Here is a 19,216-nt window from a genome sequence, read left to right as displayed (position 1 = left end):
CTCTTTCTTCTTCACAGATGTAATTCTGACAGACGGAACTGCTCTAACTCACAGTCAGGATAGCAAAGGGTATTAAGCTGTCATTCATTCACACTGTCACCACTTCAAGTTGTTAGGAGTAAACAGATAAAGCAAAAATAACCTCAGCTCAACTCTACTCACCTAAAGCATTCACACACACCAGCTGAACTAGGAGACAACAATGCAACACCTGTGGGGCTACTTTACTAGAGAAATAGTGTGAAAAGCAAGACTGGCGAGTGATAGATGCCTCAGCTATTCTGACAGGCTGTTAGCAAGCCAAATCCACAACAGGAACACAGAAATTAATTGAAACCATTACATAATCTGATATATTTTGAGAGCAAAACAATTACTTTTTTAAACGCAGAGACAGCCAAAGCCTCACACACCAGTGTAAAAGCATAACAACACATACTCAGTTTGAAGCTACCACTTAAACTGAATTGCATATGTACATCATCTTTGTATTCAAGAACACGCACAGAGTTTAGTGTCAATAGCTCATGCTCATGTTAAAATAAATAGAAGCTACAGCATCATGCTGCTGCTATATTTCTTGGTTATCACTTTATAAAGCTGATTTCATCTGTCTACCTGTGCAAACTTCTTCTTCATTTCAGCAAAGATACTCTGTCTGCAACTCCAAAACATATCCTACAGTATATAAAAACAAAATTAACAAGTCATAATAACTGAAAGGTGTAAATTGACTTTTATCTTATACTATTAAAAAAATCATTACTGAGTTTGGAAATACCAATCACAGAGTAACTCAAGAAGGAATAGCCTATTTTAATATTTAAATTATCATAGGAGCAACGTTACAATGTCAGTTAAATTGTAATACACAGACTATATCTCCTAAAGAAAGAAGTGAATGGATAAGAAAATGTAAATAACAATTCAAGATACAAATTCATATTAACACGTTCCTTGATTATCTTTAAAATATGCCACAGACAGAGGTAAATATTTTACCTCAAATGATTCAAGGGTAGGATTAGCATATAACCCTGTAGTTCAGTTTATTAATGTATTTATAAATTATGAAGCTGTCCAGTTTCATATGAAACTATTCTTTCCTGCCTAAATTATTTCCTGTAGGGAAGGTTTATTTTTATGAGCCCATTTTTAAGTATGCAGCTGAAGGTAGTAAAGAGATGAAGTTATTGATTTTATTTCTACTACTCTTAAAGAAATCTTGCCTTGGTATCTCTGATGGATCATCAAAAATTCAACAACAAACACTGACTGCACACAATTGTTTTCTGACTAAACATCAAATTAACCAGTTTCTGAATCTCAAGCAGTGCACTTTGTATTTCTCCAGAAAGGAAAAACAGGAAGTGAGACTGAAGATGCTCATAACATCACTGATTTTCTCCAAATTCCTTCAACTGTGCCCTTGGTAAAGATTACCAAAACAAAAAGCCCGGACAAATCTTTACTGACATGCCCTGTTTGCCCCACCAAATGACCTACAAAATTAGCCCAAATTAGACCACTGCATTTAATTTCCCAGCAGGATGACACATAAAGCATCGTTTTTTTCTTCACAAACTGAACTGAAGATCCAGTTTGGAAGTCTTAATATGACAAGACTGTGTCTAGCAGTTTCCTATACACACCAGTCTGTAATTTCAGATTTGAGAGATTTCACATTTACATGACACAATTTAAATGTTTTGCTGCCTACTGGTTTTACCTGCTCTTAATCAAAAGCCATATACATTTTGTTAAAATGACACAAAGGTTAATGGAGTCCCAGAACCACCAATCTGAAACCGCTGATTTGTAATTTTATCATTGTTATCAAATGCATTGCCCTGTGTCAAGGACTTAATTAAGACAAAAAATTTTCCTCCTAATCAGGGACTCCAAAGACCCCTGACTTCAGCCTGAATTTGTTCTCTCCAGAGACAGGCAATCCAAGTCTGGTACACACAGGGGCACGTGTAATTTTGTAGTGTGCTATTTGACTTGCTGCACACAGCAGAGGGTGGAAGGGGAGGACAGGCTCCAGCTATCACCTGCACAGAACTATCTACAGGTTGCTTATTTTATAAAAACATTCCTGTGCTGGGTTATCAGCTCTTGTTTTTTCACTTAAGGTCTGCTGGAAGATTTTCAAGAGCTACTTCACTAAACAAATCAGATCAAACAAATCAGATTTATAAATTACACTGTTTATATGATGTTCAGAAATTTTAGAAATAACTGAGAGCTTCTTAGACAAGACAAATCACAAGTCACAGAATCACAAAAGCATTTAGGTTGGAAAAGACTTCCAGGATCACTGAGTCCAACCTTTAACTGACTATTACCGTGTCACCTAGACCATGGCACCAAGTGCCACATCCAGTTGTTTCATCACCACCTCCAGGGATGGGGACTCCACCACCTCCCTGGGCAGCCCCTTCCAATGCTGGACAATCCTTTCTGTGGAGCAATTCCTGCTGATGTCCAACCTGACCCTGTCCTGATGCAGCTTGAGGCCGTGTCCTCTCATCCCGTCCCTGGCTGCCTGGGAGGAGAGGCCGATCCCCACCTGGCTCCATCTTCCTGTCAGGCACTTCCAGAGAGTGACAAAGTCACCTCTGAGCCTCCTTTGCTCCAGGCTGAACATCCCCAGCTCCCTCAACTGCTTCTCACAGGGGTTTTACCCTCCAGACCCTCCCAGCTCCACTGCAGCCCCTCAATGTCCTTCCAGAACTGAGGGGCCCAGAGCTGGACACAGCACTCGAGGCCTGGCCTCAGCAGCGCCCAGCACAGGGGACAGCCACTGCCCTGGCCTGCTGGGGACACTACTGCTGATACAGGCCAGGGTGGCACTGCCCACCTGGGCACTTCCAGCTGCTGGCAATCAGCACCCCCAGGTCCTTTTCCAGCCAGGCTCCCCAAAGCCTGCAGCAAAGCATGGGGTTGTGACCCAAGTGCAGGACACAGCACCTGGCCTCGCTCAAATCACAAGGATGTGTCCATCTCTCAAATTCTCTACTTTTTCAATTCATTCTCTACTTTTCAATTAAAGTGTTCACTCACACTCCAAATAAACTTTATAATAACCACTAGTGCAATTCTACATTTTACAAAAAAGCTCCTCTCAGCATGGAAACATATTTAAGGTACAATTAAGAGATCAAAGGTCTTCTATAGAACTTTTTACCCTCATAAAAGTTATTCCGGAATGCACCAAGCCAATTTCTTATTACACCTCACAAAATCAACAGGCAATTAATTACACAGTTCAAGGCTTTCCAATGAACATACACACTATTCACAGCAAATGCCGGAACACCTTACTGCCTTTTCCTCATAAGAGCAACTGCTCAGGTAGCAAGCACATCTATCCAGTGCTTGGGAGAAGTCCTCAAAGCTCCATGCTCAAAGTTCCATGCTGCTACTTTGCCGAAGTGTGACATAGTACACCAGTGGCTTAGGAAAACAAGCTGCAGACCCTCAACTGCATAGGGCCCTAAGGGGCAAATTAACTACAGACTGCAGACTGTTAATTAAAGCTATAATTCACAAAATCATCCCACTATTATTTTAGCACATCAGTCTTTTCAGGCTAATATTTTGGTCAACAAATATTTGAAATTGTAATTTCAAGTGTTAATTGTAATTTTAAAAAAATATTGAAACGCTGACACTTTGATCCCAAGTCACTCCATCTTGCTGAGGCTGGGAATCCTGTGGGATGGAGAGCATTCTCAGCAAGTCTGCTGATGACAATAAGCTGGGTGGTGCTGTCAACATGTTGGATGGAAAAATGCCATTCTGAGAGACACTGACAGCTTGAGAGGGGGGCTGTGTGACCCTGATGAATTTCAACAAAGCCAAGTGCAAGGTCCTACACCTGAGTTGGGACTGTGCCAAACACACCTAGAGGCTGTGCAGAGAAGTGACTGAGAACAGCCCTGAGGAGAAGGACTTGGGGGTGATGGCTGATGAAAAACTTGCTGTGAGCCAGCAGCCCAGAAAGCCAAAAGTATCCTGGGCTGCATCAAATGGAGAGTGACCAGCAGGTCAGGGGAGGGGATCCTCCTCCACTCTGCCCTCCTGAGCCCCCACCCCAAGTGCTGGGGACATTCCTGGTGCCCACAGCATAAGGAGGACATGGAGTTGTTGAAGCAAGTCCAGAGCAGGACATGAAGTTGATAAGAGGACTCAGGTGCCTTGCCTACAAAGACAGGCTGCCAGAGCTGGGGCTGTTCAGCCTGGAGAAGAGAAAGTTGCACAAAGACCTCATAACAGCAGCATCTGAAGGGCATACATGGAAACCAGAGAGCAACTGTTCATCAGGAACTGTAGTGGTAAGACAAGGAGTAATTGGTTCACATTGAAAGGGCAAATTTAGACTGGATATGTGGAAGAAATCATTTACATGAGGGTGGTGAGGCACTGGCACAGTTTACCCACGGAAGTTGTGGAATGCCCCATCCCTGGAAGCATTCACAGCCAGTCTGGATGGTGTTGTTATCATATTTCCAGAGTCCCATACCTTCTGGGTGGTTTTCTCACACACAGCTCTTCACAGCAGTGTTCCTCCTGCTTCTTCATCAGGGCTCCTCCAAGGCTCTCCCTGACCAGCCAGCCCACCCCCTTTTATCCCAGTTATCTTCACCAGCCACAGCTGCTGCCCAATTAAGGTCATCACAGCTGGAGCCCATCAAGAACAACTAGGATTGGGGCAAAGCCACTTACACAATACACATATTTTACTAGGACTCCTACTATAGGATGGGGCCCTGAGTGACTAGCTCTAGTGGAAGGTGTTCCTGCCCATGGCAAGAGAGTGGAGCTAGATGATATTAAAGGTCCTTCCCAACCCACACCATTCTATGGCCCTTTACACTGCTCCATTTCTAGAAAGGTGATGATGATAAACCTGCATGTATAAGATTTCTGACTATTAGACCAGACTTAAAAAAGACAATTTACAATAGGAACATGCAATCAACACACAAGTCTGACCTGGGTGGACATTCTAGAGGGCCATGCTACACAAGAATTCATACCCCATGTACCTTTCAAAAATATATTTCATCTTTCTTCCATGAAAGATCTGCACCTGCAAGTTGCAGAGCATAAAGCATGTTGTTGCTGTATTTCTGTATATACAAAGGCAGCATTGTTATTAGTGCCATCTGCAAGACAGACATTTGCTTAGACCATATAGGTTCTGTATTTGTTGAAAATAAAAGAACAATAAAAATAGAGTGTTACTAGATCTGTCACAACAATATTCAAATGTACAACTGCAGTGGTTTTAACACTGCATTTAGAAGTGGCTTGCTATTTTTCAGCCTTGAATCACTGAGTTAATTAAAATTCTATAGCAGCATTTCACTATTTTAACTCCAGCTTCATTTTTATAAAATTACTTTGTTGTATTCATATTGTTGTTATCATATTTTTTGAGTCCCATACCTTCTGGGTGGTTTTCTCACACACAGCTCTTCACAGCAGTGTTGTTGCTGCTCCTTAGTCAGGACTCACTCCAGGCTCTCCCTACCTGGCCAAGCCCACCCCCTTTTATCCCAGTTATCTTCATTAGGTACAGCTGCAGCCCATCTAGAACAACCGGGGCTCATCAGGGCAAGGCCTATATACAGATATTCAAATACAATACAGATATTTTACTAGCACTCCTACTATATTACTTTAGAGACTGAAAGCAAAACCTAAAGCTAAGGTCAAACTTCATACAGATTCTACCCAATATTTCCAAATTCCAGGTCAAGAGCTGAACTAATAGATGTGTTAAGTTTTACTGCCAAGTAAACTTAGTGGCCTACTGAGACTTAAAAGGATCACCACTAGAGAAGACTCTCTGCATCTCCACACCCCATAAATAATTCTCACAAATCACTGCAGTACAGAGGAAAGACAAAGAGATCAGTAGGAAGCAGCAAACATCAAGCTCACGTTCACAGAATTACTTGGATGATTAAGCCAAAGACAGCAATTCTTAAACCTAATGTAGCTTCAGCAACTTCAGACTCCCACATGAAGTGCACATGAGTGACTACTGCCAGTCACATTCACTGCTGGGCAAACTCTGGGGTGCACATTCCAGGTGCTGTAAATGACTGGAATGCACATTTCCAGCAGTTACAAGGATAAGTGAAATGTGGGACCTTCAATGACACACAAGTAGTCTGCATGTGTAACTTTACTTCTGAAGTATAATCACAGTTGAAACAAGCTTCTGTTCAGCTGAACCATTGTCAGTGTCTGAATGTTCCTTTCTCTCTCAGCAATGACCAAATACTATCAAATCAGCTCCTTGAGAACCCACAACCATAATTTAGGAATTTTCCCACCTATTTCAAGAGGTCCAATCCATTAAATGCCACGCTGGATACACACTGATAGCACTGCTTCCTGCAGAAAATGCAAAGATCAAAGATCTTTCCAATAGACAGCAAATAAGGGGAGAAGAGTCAGTGAGAACTGGGGTACCATTCCTCCTCCTTCTACCCTGTGCTTTTGAACCACAGACTCCTACAACCCACCACCCCTTCCACCCCAGCAGAGCTACTCATGCTCCATGGTTGTTTCCAAGCCCAAGGAAGCTCTTTCAGAGGCCAACTTCCCTGGTACAGCCAGGGGAGGGGAACACAGGGTGATAAAGGTTCTCATCATGAAGGAGGCATTGAGCGGGTCCTCTCAGACTCACACTGGGCTTTATTTCAGAGGAAAGCAGCACCTTCTTTTTGAAACACAGGTTCTAAACTAATCCTGTCAGAGCACTGAGGGGTTTGTTACTCAACACAGGTGCTTTGCCACAGCCCAGTCTTTAATGAGAGAACAGTGCACTTAGAATCCTGTTACAATGCCTGAACCAAAACACTTATAGATGTATTTAACAGCACACTTGTGGCAAATTGAACACACTTCTTAAAACACAGATCCCAGAATGTCTTAAATAGAGCAATTTTGAGCTGTTAACTTGATGTATTGTATGTTGGAATGTTTCCTGAAGCAAAAAAAAAAAAATCTGAACAACCTTTAGATACAATAATTTAATCTTGAATCTGACTGATTTTGAAGTATCAGGTTTGTGAGTACCTCAACAACATACTTTGTCCTCATCTCTGAATTCTTCATTATACCTGGGGAGACTTCAGGCAAAATCCAGACTATAGAAAAAAATATAGTGTAAGGGGACACATGCCTTGGGAGAGCTGAACTAAAGACCAAAAGATCCACTTTTTAGTTTTACAGAATGCATTTTTCATATTTAAAGCAAGATTTTAAATATGTCTTACTAAGGACATCCTGAAGAACCAGTCTTCTTACACTTATCTCCTTATGGTCTTTTAAATATAGTAAATTAAGGTGATTCAAGATAAATTACTTCCCCTAAAAAAAGTCAATCAAAGCAGCTGTCAATCAAAAAAGTGTGCAAATATTTCCTGGTCATACCTGCAGATCACACAAGAACAAACAAAGTTTTCTTCAGGAGTAACAAAGAATAGTTTATATATCTACAGCAATCTCTTAACCACTAGACATTGTATTTCACTCTCTTACTCTTAAAAGTTTTAATTTCAGCTGATCAGGTTTTGTAACCACACTAAAATAATTGTGAGAATTAAATGTCAATGAAGTTCTCTACATTCGCAATCTATCTGCCAGACTCTCTACATTTATTACAGTGTAACCTTTACACTCAGATCTGAAACAGCCTCATTTTTATAGAACTTCCTTTGCTTGTAACTTCTCTCCACCTTCCTAATCAGCATGCTCCTTGGTTTTCCTTAAAAAACAAAACCCAAAAAAGCTAAAAATGGGGATATGAGAATGCCCAAGACACTTAGTACACTTTTATATATTGCTCAATACTTATAATATTTGTCTCCTACTGAGAGTTGCAGAAGTAGTGGATGAACTTGCCCTTCATTTCTTCAAGTATGAATTTTATGGAAATGTTTTCCTTTGCTGCTCCTATTCTGAAGAACTTTCTGCTGGATTGAATTACAAATGCAATATTAGCATAAGTACTCAGAAGAGCTTTCTCTTCATGGAGAATTTTGAAATGAAAGTTTACTTCCCTACAAAATCACCAACAGACATGTATGGTAAAAAATTAAAATCCAGTTCAGACATTAAACATGACTGCAGGCAAAGTTTTTAATTCTTTAACGGCTCTCTAATTTTCAGCTGTCCAGCTTCTGTTGGGGAAGGAAAGATGGAAACTGAACAGCAAGGTATGTGAGCAGGCATTCTTTGTGCAGCTCCCTGGGAACGCTGCACAGAACAAAGGATCCAGCCCAGAGTGGAAGCACCATAAACTCTGCCTGCTGCCACTGCCACCAAGGGCTGCAGGGAGAGCACACAACTCTGGGGCAATGTCCCCACAGAAGGAACAGGGATCACAGTGTGCATGTGAGAAAGGACTTAGACAATTTTTCCATATCTAAACTGATGAACAAAAAAAAAGGTACTACATAAGAGTTTCTGCATCTGCTATTTTTTTCTTTTCCTTCACTGTTGTTGATCTCAACCCAATGAGTGAGCATGGCTGCCTTCCATTCCTTCAGCTCCTGTAGAACACTGCCAAACTTCTTCAGAAAATGCTGTTTATATGTTCAGACATTATTTTACTGGGCAAACTTTCATGCTATATCAAACATATTTCTCATGAAGCTCCAAAACCAGAGCATTCACCAATGCTCAGGAATCCAGGCACACTTGCTTGTGTTACTGAGGCAGATTTCATCACATGTGCTTATTGAGAAGCTACACCTGAACTGCAGCACGATACCAGCTCTAAGCTATTCACAGAAATGCCAATCTAAAAATAATCTGTTGCCATTTTTCAGAAGCACCTAAAGCACCCCTGTGATTACAATCTCAACAATTATATTGAATCAAATGATCTGTACCAATTTCACCCCTCAGTATTTTTAGAACATGCACAACATCCTTTTTAGAAATTATTTCATCTGCCAATGCTGTGCAAGAGCATTTGCTCAGTGCAAGCTGACTACATGCCAAGCATTGCAAAAACCAAAGAAAATAAAAATCCCAGCATGTCACAGTGCCTAAAACTGTGGTCAAGTTCATTGTTATTTTATCAGAGCTCCACAAAAAAAATTCTGTGACTTAAATTATCAGTTCTTTAGTAACTAGTGGCATTGTTTTGTGAATATTTCAGTCAAGACAAGAAAATAACAAGATTATAAATGGCAGCCCAGCCAAAGGTATGCCACATTAAATCTTAAAGGGTAAAGTGTAAAAGAGCAGCTTTAAATGTTCAAAAAGGAATTTAGAAAAACTTTTTCAAACTGGATAAAAAACCTGAATATGTACATGTAACTCAATCACTCCATTTTCTACAAACGTAGCTTTCACCTTTATTCTCTTAGGTAAAACTCAACATATTTTCAAACACAACAAAAAATCAAGCTGGGAATATTTATGAACATTTATGAATATATATGAATATTTGTACATAATATAGTGCATTGCAGTACCAGTTGTAATGTACTGGTGGGGGAAGGTTTAGAACAAAACATTTCCCCCACTCCCATTTAGTTCTGACAAGACTGAAACATGTGATTCAAAGGTAGCACAAATTCAAGGTACTAACTTATTTCAGTAAATCACCACAAGTTTTAATCTTATATTGATATCACTACATTCTGTCAGAAAAAGAGGCAGCACAATAATAATTTTAATTATTATGTGATTGTACAATTAACATTTTAAAACTATAATGCAAGGCTGCCTTGATTGTATCCACAGGCTTTAAAAAGAACAGAAAATGGCACCAAAAAATATTTTCACTACTGATGCTTTTGAATGTGAAATTTTAAATCAGCAGTGACGCACAAAACGGTAATGACATAAAACAGCATTTATTGTTTGTGATGATGTTCAGAACGTCTCACTGCAGGGAAAAAAAGAAGGATTCAGTTATTTAGTTGTCAGATTATTCTCCAGGGTAGTAACTTCCACCGGCAGCATTTCCAGTCTGAGGCTGCAGTACCAAGGGGTGCCCATCAGGCACTGGTACCTCTCAGGCAAGAACATTTCATCAGATGATTGAGAGGTGCTGATACTTCACTGTCCTGATCACCCTTCCATGCTCAGATTAAACACCCAGCTGATAGCAAGGGAAAGTGAACGCTCACTGGGAAGCCCCATGGCTGGAAAAAAGCAGAAATGCTCTGGAATTCTACTCCAAGCTTTATTCACCAAACTCAATATCTACATGAACATCATTCAGAAAGTGTCTGTTTGCAAGGAACAAATTATTTGGTGAAATTCCCTGTGAATTTTCTGTTTGTTTCCTAAATTTGATTTCCAAAATTGCTTCTCAGTCAATGAATTAGTCAGTTTCTCTACTTGTCACAACCATTCCTTTATGTTTTGTAATGGAGCACACGAGAAGGAAAGCAGGATAAATTATGCAAGCTGTAACCACTTGTAGAATCTTTTGATACATGGAAAGAAAAAACAAGGATGTCATCAGCACTGAAAAGAACAGTATCCCTTTACTAAAGAGAATTGCAAAATATCTTAATCAGATTCCTGCTCTTCTAATGAGGAAGTCAGAATGATACCCATCAAGAGACACATTTGATTTGTTCAGTGCAGATGATTAAAATGGACTCATTAGTGCAGGGATGAAAAGATTCCCATTAGTGAGCTGAGAGAACTCACACCACCTTGGTCGCTTTAATGGCAGCAAGTATATATTTATATATTTATATGTATTTATTTATTCATTCTGACAGGTGTACTTTAGATAGTTCATGCTAGAACATGTTGAAAAAGCATCTGCACAGCATTTATTTAATCAGTAGCACAAACACTTCAAAAATCTCATAGCAGAACACACTTCTCATATTATGACCAATACTCACTAAGTTCTCATACATCTTGATTTTCAAGATAAATCTTTGTAAAGTTCACTTACATTACCAGTAAACACACATAGGCATCGTTCTCACCAACTGTGTTGGCAAGAGTATTTTATTATTTTCTATTTGAGGTAGATTTTCCCAAAATAAGTTTCAAGTCAACTTTTCCTGTAAGAAACACTGAGAGCCATAGAAATGCTCTCCCATCTGATAGCAGCATTTTCTTATTTTCATATTTATCTAACTCATACTATTCACCCTCCCTTCCCAGGGTTCCTGGGTAAAAATCTACACCTATTAATACAGCAAATTTTATAGAATATGCTCAAATTTTGCTACCAGGGTGCAGCAATGAACACTTTTTACTCAGTGACTTCTTTTTATTGGATATAAAAGGAAACTGAATTGAGTCTTTTCATCTTTTAGATGAAGAAAGCAAAGTAATTGAGGATGAGAAAAAGGAAGGAAGGGAAAGGAACAGGGAGCAGTTTACACTGAGCCCCAGAAGCAGAGAACAGAGATTCTCACAGGGAATTACTGGTCACACCACTGCAGGAACAGCAGGGAAAGCACTAGGCAGCAGTAGGGATGCAAGAGGGAACTCACCAAGTACCTGCATAGCCCAGCCAAAAACCTTTATGCAAAAAGAAATCCCAACACTGATCTATTAGAACCTGCTTTCATACATCTCCTCCAAAGGAAAAAGAATTTTGTCTCAAAGTTATGAGTAAGAGAAAATGACAAGGCCCTGATTACTCGGACTTCAGAGACGCAGGCAAAGCTATGCAATGTCCAAAAGAAAACCTTTCATAACAGACAAATAAAAGATGAACCTTTGTATGGACTCTGTATCCATGAAAACATAGTACTCACAAAACCTAATGAAAACATCCTAGCAATTCTACGTTGCAAACAGCAGCCTGAGCTCCTGTTAATATACAAAAATATGGATAAAAACACAAATTGAAGACTCATAATCAACTTAATACTCATCCTTCCCCTCCACCACATGCAGACTGGCAGAGTTAGAGACACCTCCCACCACTTATCTACCAAGGCATCACTAACTTGTAGACAAGAACCAAAATCCTTTTCCCATCCACTGCTTTGGATGATTAGTCATTCCCTAAACCAGCCTAAAGCAAACTCATTACATTTCTTCTCATTCCTGCACACTGGAATGCCAAGGCAACTCTGGCTGTGTGCTCATCTTCAGCAGAGGCTGGTTCAGCACCCAGCTGAAATCTCTGAAGCTGCAGTGACACCAGCCAGCGCACCAGGAAGGGACAAAACATCAACTGTGCTCCTCTATCCATCCCTGGGGGCACAGCTGAAACTCCCAACGATCTGCTCTGCCTCCAACTGCTCCTAGGGGCATTACAGGAATATTTAGGAGCAGGCTGTTGAAAACTCAGAGACTTGGGGAATTCTGTTTACTCATAGCTCAGTGTGCTCTGCAATGGGACTATTAATGAATCTCAGAAGGACTTAATGGGAATGCTGCAGTGTAGCATGTTAAAATTCCCTATCACTAAAAAAATGAGGTTATACTGAAAAACACTGGAAAAGTTGAAGATAAACTTCTGTTACAACACATATATAGATATAACCAGATGGACTTAACACAAGTAGTTCATCTCTTTTCTTTCTCAATTTGATTTCACTAATATTCTGTTCAGTTTCATTTAGAGACACAACAAAGAACTTGACAAAACTTGCTGAGAAAAAACAACTCCTCCCGTTAGCATTATCAATGTACAAAGTTTATAGATTTCACACTGTTTGTTTAAGATACCCATAGCTATAATCACATAGATTCGTCTTCCTTTCCCCATACTTCCCCCCCTACAGATAAAAGTACATTCAAAAGGCTCCTCCAATGAGTCAGTTAAAAATACACAGCTGAATCATAAGCATATTCTGAATACAACTCTAAAGCCAAGGGGGATACTATTAATACATATAACTAAAGACACAGCCTTGGCTAGCTGCTTTTATTAATATCTTGTCTATTCCACTTCTCTACAGCTGCTGCCACAATGTTTCTCCTGCCACTATCCCTTATCTGTTTCTTTGGTTTTAAAATTAAATCTTTAAGTCTGTCAGCTACTCTGTCTTCTGGCCTAGTTTTATATTTGTGAAGATTTTTGTTAGAAGTCAATACTCAAGTATATTAGCTACTACATTCCATCTCTTTTAAAGTTTCTCAAGATTTCACTTTCGTGTAAAAGACAAAATATAGTCTTTTATACCTTAGTATTTAAAGTAAGGATACGAGGTAAAGTTACCTTTTTCCTACATATGCCCTGTGTTTACATGCACGAAAAATTGTTTCTAATATTCAGTGTTGTTATTTGCTTCCCAGTTCTACTCGAGAATACCATTTAAGGATCAGCACCTCATTTTGCTAAGCTCCACAAAAACGGAGCCCTTGCCTGACAAAGCTTCCCGTAAGGACACACGACGGGACAGGTAAATGTAACAAACACTGACGTTCGACGAAAACTCCGGGAAGGCTTTGAGTAATTTATCAGAACTGCGAAACTGTCAGAAAAGTTGGCAAAACGTGTACCTGCTCAGGAAACAAAGTTTGTGCTGATACTACCCTACCAGCAGCTGTTTCCAAACATTTTATGCCATCACTTGAACTCCTTCCTGTGCACGGTATCGCTCCAACTTGACACGTGTCATTCGCCTATCGCTGCAGGACAGAGGCTTCGCCTTCCTCTTTCTCTCGGGCTCTTATCTCCAGCCTATGGCCAAAAACAAGCCTTTCCCCTTCTCCCTACAGCAGGGGAGAGATGAGGGGCCCAGAGCAGAGCAAACAAGCCGCTGCTCGACCCGTTTCCCCCGGCAAACGCCGCGGGCACTGCCGCCCGTCCTGCCCCGCTCCCGGCCCCGGCCCCTCGGCCGAGACCCGCCCGGTTCCCGGCTCCCCGCTCTGCCCCTCAGCCGCAGCCCCGCGGGCCGGCAGGAGCGGCCGCGCTGCCTCGCAGCCCCGTGACACCGGAGCGGCCCGGCCGGGCCCCGCCGCGCAGGCCGGGCTCCCCGCATGCCGCGGCACGGACAGGTGCAGCCCTCGGGCCGCCCGGGGCCCTGCGCAGCCCGGGCTCAGCTCCAGCCTCCTCCTCCTGCCCTGGCCAGCCCCTTCACCCGCGCTCCACCATCACCCCCGGGCCCGCACAAAGACAGGCCCGCGCCCGCCGGGCCGCGCACCGAGGGAGCGGAGCGGAGCCGAGCCAGGCCAGGCCGGGCCGGGCCGGGCCGGGCCGGGCCTCCTCCACTCCCTCCTCGGGCGGCGCCGGTGCCCCGGGCCTCCTGCCCGCCGCCGCCGCCTCCATCTCCCGCCTCACCTCCTTGGGGACGAGCTGGTTCTCCTCGCTGGGCACCATGGCCGGCGGCGCGGCGCGGAGCCCGCAGCAGGCTGAACCGAGCGCCGTCGTCAGCAGCAGCGGGAGGCGGGGGGACGCCCGCGGCTCATCCTCCCCCTTCTTCTCCTCCTCCTGCTCCTCTTCTTCTTCTTCCTCTTCCACCTCCTCCTCCTCTTCCTCCGCTTCCACCTCCTCCGCTCCCGCGGGCAGCGCCGCGGCCCCGCCCCGCCGCCAATCCATGGCAAAATGGCCGCCGGCGCGGGTCTCGCGAGAGCCGCCCCACCCCGGGCTCGCTGCGTTCCGCCGCGCTCATCGCCCTCGGCCCGGCCGCGGCGGGTCCCGCTCCCGGCCCTGCTGCCGCTGCCCGGCCCGGCCGAGCCGCGCGGTGTTCACCGAGCACGAGGGGCGGTGTCGGATCCGCAACGCGGAACCTCCGTGGGCGGCCGGGCCAGAGCTGCCCCGCGCACGGGTTATTCGTGGCGCCGGGATAACTCCGTCACGTTATCCTGCTCTGGGGAGCGCCGTGGGGCCTGCGGGGGAGCAGAGAGGCAATAAATGGAGTGGGCGCCGTCTGCGGACTTATTTAGGGAAAGACTGCACGTGCCGCGGGGGTGTTCGCTCATGGGGTGGCCTGGATGATCTCAGAGCTGTTTTCTAAGCTGATTGAGGCCGCGCAAATGCAGCGGCGGGAGGCAAGCGGGCAGGGAGCGCGCCGGGGCCACTGCCCCAGCTGCGGCTCGGGGCTCGTCGGCACATGGCCGGGGGCGCGCTCGGAGCCGGGCCGGCCGGGGGCGCTCAGGGAGCGGGGCTCGGGGCTGGCCGGGGGCGCTCAGGGAGCGGGGCTCGGGGCTGGCCGGGGGCGCTCAGGGAGCGGGGCTCGGAGCTGGGCCGGCCGGGGGCGCTCAGGGAGCGGGGCTCGGGGCCGGCCGGGGGCGCTCAGGGAGCGGGGCTCGGAGCTGGGCCGGCCGGGGGCGCTCAGGGAGCGGGGCTCGGAGCTGGGCCGGCCGGGGGCGCTCAGGGAGCGGGGCTCGGGGCCGGCCGGGGGCGCTCAGGGAGCGGGGCTCGGAGCTGGGCCGGCCGGGGGCGCTCAGGGAGCGGGGCTCGGAGCTGGGCCGGCCGGGGGCGCTCAGGGAGCGGGGCTCGGGGCCGGCCGGGGGCGCTCAGGGAGCGGGGCTCGGGGCAGTCTCGGAGCTCGTCGGCACCCGGCCGTGGGCGCGCTCGGAGCGCCAGGCCCCGCCACACGAGCTCCGTGCCCTCGCAGCTCCCCGGCCGCCCCTGGCGGACACCGGAGGCTCTCTCCGTGCGATTCCCTCGCCCCGTTACGGTGCTGGTGCCAGCTGGAGGGGACGCGTAAGCACAGCCCGCTCCCGCTGGCATGCGAGCCCGTACTGGTGCCCAGAAGTTGTTCCTTGAAGTCATGCGATGGAGTTCAGCATGTGCTCGCTGTAAATCCAATGTTGATAGCTCTTTTTCAAACGGAGTGCAAGGCTGTTTCTGTGGCATTGCTTAATTGTTGGGTTTTGTCCACAACAAGCTGAACTATATCTGTTTTTTTGTGCCACCTAAAACACGCTAAAAGCCAAAATACTAGAATGACTAAAACGCACACTAGAGGGAAAGTAGTTGATGTCTACTTCACTGCAAAATAGTTTGTAAGTGCAAAGCATTTTACTTGGCTAATGAACGATGCTGTTTCGTAGCTGTACATTTCTGCACAACTGTTTTTCTTATTATGTTAGTGTCCTCTTGTGGAAAAATGCAGTACTGAGGATAGGTTTTGGTTTGTGTCCATGAAGTTTTGGAGTTTGGGGTAATTTTTGAAACCCATTGTACTGGAGGCTACTGAAGATTTGATAAAGTTGAATGATCTCATCTCTCTTTTCATGTTCAAAGTGTGTAACTTGTCAGCTTCCTTTGCTTTCTCATAGATAAGTGGCAGCTTTTAGAATTAGGATATGTTGGTAGTGTTTCTATTCCTATAGTATATTAATGCTTCAAAAAAAGGCTTCAAAATGGTAATTTCTGTAAACATCATCAGTGGTTTTATTTTCATCTTTTAAGTGAGCTGTGGAAATGCTATATTTCTGGCTTTGTTGTGGTTTATTTGTTTTTTCTTAAATTTTTGCTCCTTGAATTAAACACAGAAATCCTCTCATTGAAAAACTTAAAGCAGTTTTTAAGTATATTTCTGTTTTGCATTATGTAACTTAACGGGTTCAAGTTATTTATCTTGTAAAGGTCAGAGGGTTCTTTGGCACAGGAGCTCTTGCCCTGTGGGTTTGAAACATGTTGGACCTGAAAGCCCCTCATCTTAGACCTTTGAGCTCTATTATGATAAAATCAAGTACTGAGACAGGAACCTGCGAGTCCCTTACTGTTAATGTTACTTCATGTTAGCACGGGGTTTTGTAGAGCTGCCCCTCTACAAGAGGAAGAAAAATATCTAAAATAGTAGGGGTTTTGATAGGAAAGGCAGTGTGAAATGAATGAACTCCTGTAATTGTGAAAGGAGGTGTTTTACTCATGCTTATCAGCTGTGTTGTGCATTAAAAGTTTGGGATTTAGTTGGGGTTTTATTGAGAGCTTTGTCAGGCAAGGGCTCAGTTTTTGTGGAGCTTAGCAAAACGAGGTGCTGATCGTTAAGTGGTATTCTTGAGCAGAACTGGGAAGCAAATAACAACACTGAATATTAGAAACAATTCTTTCTTGTGAGCATCTAGGTATGAGAAAAGGTGCAGGAGTGAGAAATGATCAAGATGTGTAGCTACCTGAAGGAGCTCAGCTGCCTGGTGATCTCCAGTTGCCCAGAGGTGCCCAGAGACCCAGGAGATGAATGAGCAGGTGCTCGAGTTGAAGAGCCAGAACAGAGCCAAGCTTCCAGTGCAAGGGATCCAAGCACTGGGGCAAAACTGTGTGTGTCTTACTGTAATTTCCCCTCTCCCCCCACTCACACCCCACAAAACCTCTCAGACTTGGAGGATTCTTCCTCTGGGTTGTAAGGAATCCAGAATTCAGGGACAAGAAGCTTTCAGAGATGTTACTTTGGAAAGTTCTTTTGACTCTCTAAAATGTGATGATCTTACATGTTTGTTTTTGCTGCCGTTTGTGCATATCAAGGGAAAAAGCTGCACAACTCAATGACTTTTTGAAATATATTGTTCTATTACAATAAAGAGGTAGCTACCATAAATATGTGCCTGCTAGAGTTGTTTTTAATAAATACTTTGTTAGATCCTCCACTCAACCTTTAAAACTGTGCAAACGTCCAGTGTAGCATGTGTGCATAAAACATCTTTAATGGAGTAATAATCTCAAGTTAATAATTAAATCTCCAGGAGCTTTTGTAATTTGTGGATGCTACAACATTTAATCTCCTTATGTGAGACTTCTTAAAGAGGAATGTTCAGTATTTGAGTTTCACTAAGAGAATCCTGGCCTTACATAAAGGCTCATTTAATACAGCACAGGTTTAACTTGTTATTAATGTTGAAGGAGAAAAACTGATGCCTCAGATTGCAGTTGATTCTGGATTTGCAGGTACAGGTAAATTTGTTGGGCTGTTGATTGTCAGACTTGCTCAGAGACGCATTAATGAGAGTCACAAATGCTGCAGTGTGTCTGTTTTCAGTACAATGCTTGTCACACTAATGTATGCACTGGAATAATGGAAATACAGTTATGCAATGTCAATGTGCTGAAGGAAATAGCAAACCTCTGTTTTAAAGGATGCCGAACTTGTAAATTAGTCTGTAGGAATGGGATACTTCCTTAAAGATTGTGCACTTATCATTCCTCCTTGTCTGTAAGGAGTCACTGAATCTTGTCCCACGATTTGACAAATAACTAATAAGTTTTGAAGAAAGTTCTGAGAATGAAATGGAGTGCTGCCATCTAGCTCTTTCCTATGTGCAGTTAGATGCTGTAAACTGATGTCTTTCCCAAAGGAATGTTAGCATGTTAGCCTACCTCTTTGAAATGGAAAGAGGATTGTGTGGATTGATGCCATGGATTTGGGATGTCTTCTCTGAAACTCCTGGTTTTGGTTTTACAAATAGGCCGTCGGTGGGACATCCATGGCCTGTTTTAGAGGTAGAGCCAACTTGCTTGGTTTTTTCTGTACTGTCCTGTTAAAAACACCCAACCAAAAAAACCACAAAAAACCTCCTTCCCACCAACCAACTAAAAAACCCCCAAAAAATCCCCCAATTCTCAAAACCCCTAAAGCTGAAGTTTGCAGTCCTTGGCAAGGTGCTGCCATTTCCCCCAAATGTCCCAGCCCTGGCAGTGTTCACTCAGAGCTCGTCTGCGCTGTCAGCACTCTCAGAAAATACAGCTCAAGGCCTCTTCCCTTTTCAATCTTTGGCAATTCCACATCTGCTGATAGAAGAGATGTGTGAAAGTTCAGGATATCACAGTCCAGCAGGTCATTGCACTGCTGATTTACTTTGCAGTTTGAGCCTCAAGTCACTTTTCCCCAGTTGCACAGCAAAATTTGGAGTATTTCTCTGAAAATCTGCCTGTACCATCCAGTCCTTTCAACAAGGACAGTTAAAAACATAATCAGTAAATTCAGCCCTTAAATGGATGGAGGGGAGAACTAATAGGAAGAATAAATAGAATTAGTAGATGTAAAAAAGAGAAAATTATGGAACTCAGCATCTTTAAATGCCCTTTTAACTAGATAATAAGCTCTTTGATTTTAGCTTCTTAAGTATGAAACAGATCAATAAAAGGCTAAAGAGCAAATAAGGTCTTTGAAAAAAGAACACTAATTATTTTTAATTATTCTGTGTCTATTAAAATGCTTCTATATTTCAGTATTGTAGACTGTTTCTTGAATGTGTTAAGTACTTGAATCAAGACAGTAAAGATAAAAAATTTTAAAATTATTTTCTATTATATGTATTTTAAAACCCCCATATAGACTTTTATGTTTGAAGA

At 43.6% G+C, this 19,216-nt stretch overlaps 1 protein-coding gene across 4 annotated transcripts in view; it reads right to left on the bottom strand.

The window, feature by feature from the left end:
• The window catches only part of USP47 (ubiquitin specific peptidase 47), a 50,759-nt gene extending 36,263 nt beyond the window's left edge, over window positions 1-14,496 (bottom strand). For 2 of the 4 annotated variants that reach the window (XM_063160601.1, XM_063160602.1), the window contains exons 1-2: window positions 14,258-14,495; window positions 619-678 (exon numbers count right to left, since the gene is read on the bottom strand). In XM_063160601.1, the coding sequence (XP_063016671.1) occupies window positions 619-678; window positions 14,258-14,296 (99 nt within the window). In that variant the 5' untranslated portion in view covers window positions 14,297-14,495. Of the gene's footprint in view, window positions 1-618; window positions 679-14,257 lie in introns of all 4 variants that reach the window. The other 2 variants (XM_063160603.1, XM_063160604.1) reach the window with 2 other exon arrangements.
• Between the last annotated feature and the right edge of the window lie 4,720 nt (window positions 14,497-19,216).

This window comes from Melospiza melodia, chromosome 6 (genome assembly GCF_035770615.1).
Source record: "Melospiza melodia melodia isolate bMelMel2 chromosome 6, bMelMel2.pri, whole genome shotgun sequence".
In the NCBI taxonomy this organism is placed as follows: Eukaryota; Metazoa; Chordata; class Aves; order Passeriformes; family Passerellidae; genus Melospiza; species Melospiza melodia.
Note: the sequence above shows the minus strand (reverse complement) of the source record. Positions and strands in the feature narration are given on the sequence as shown.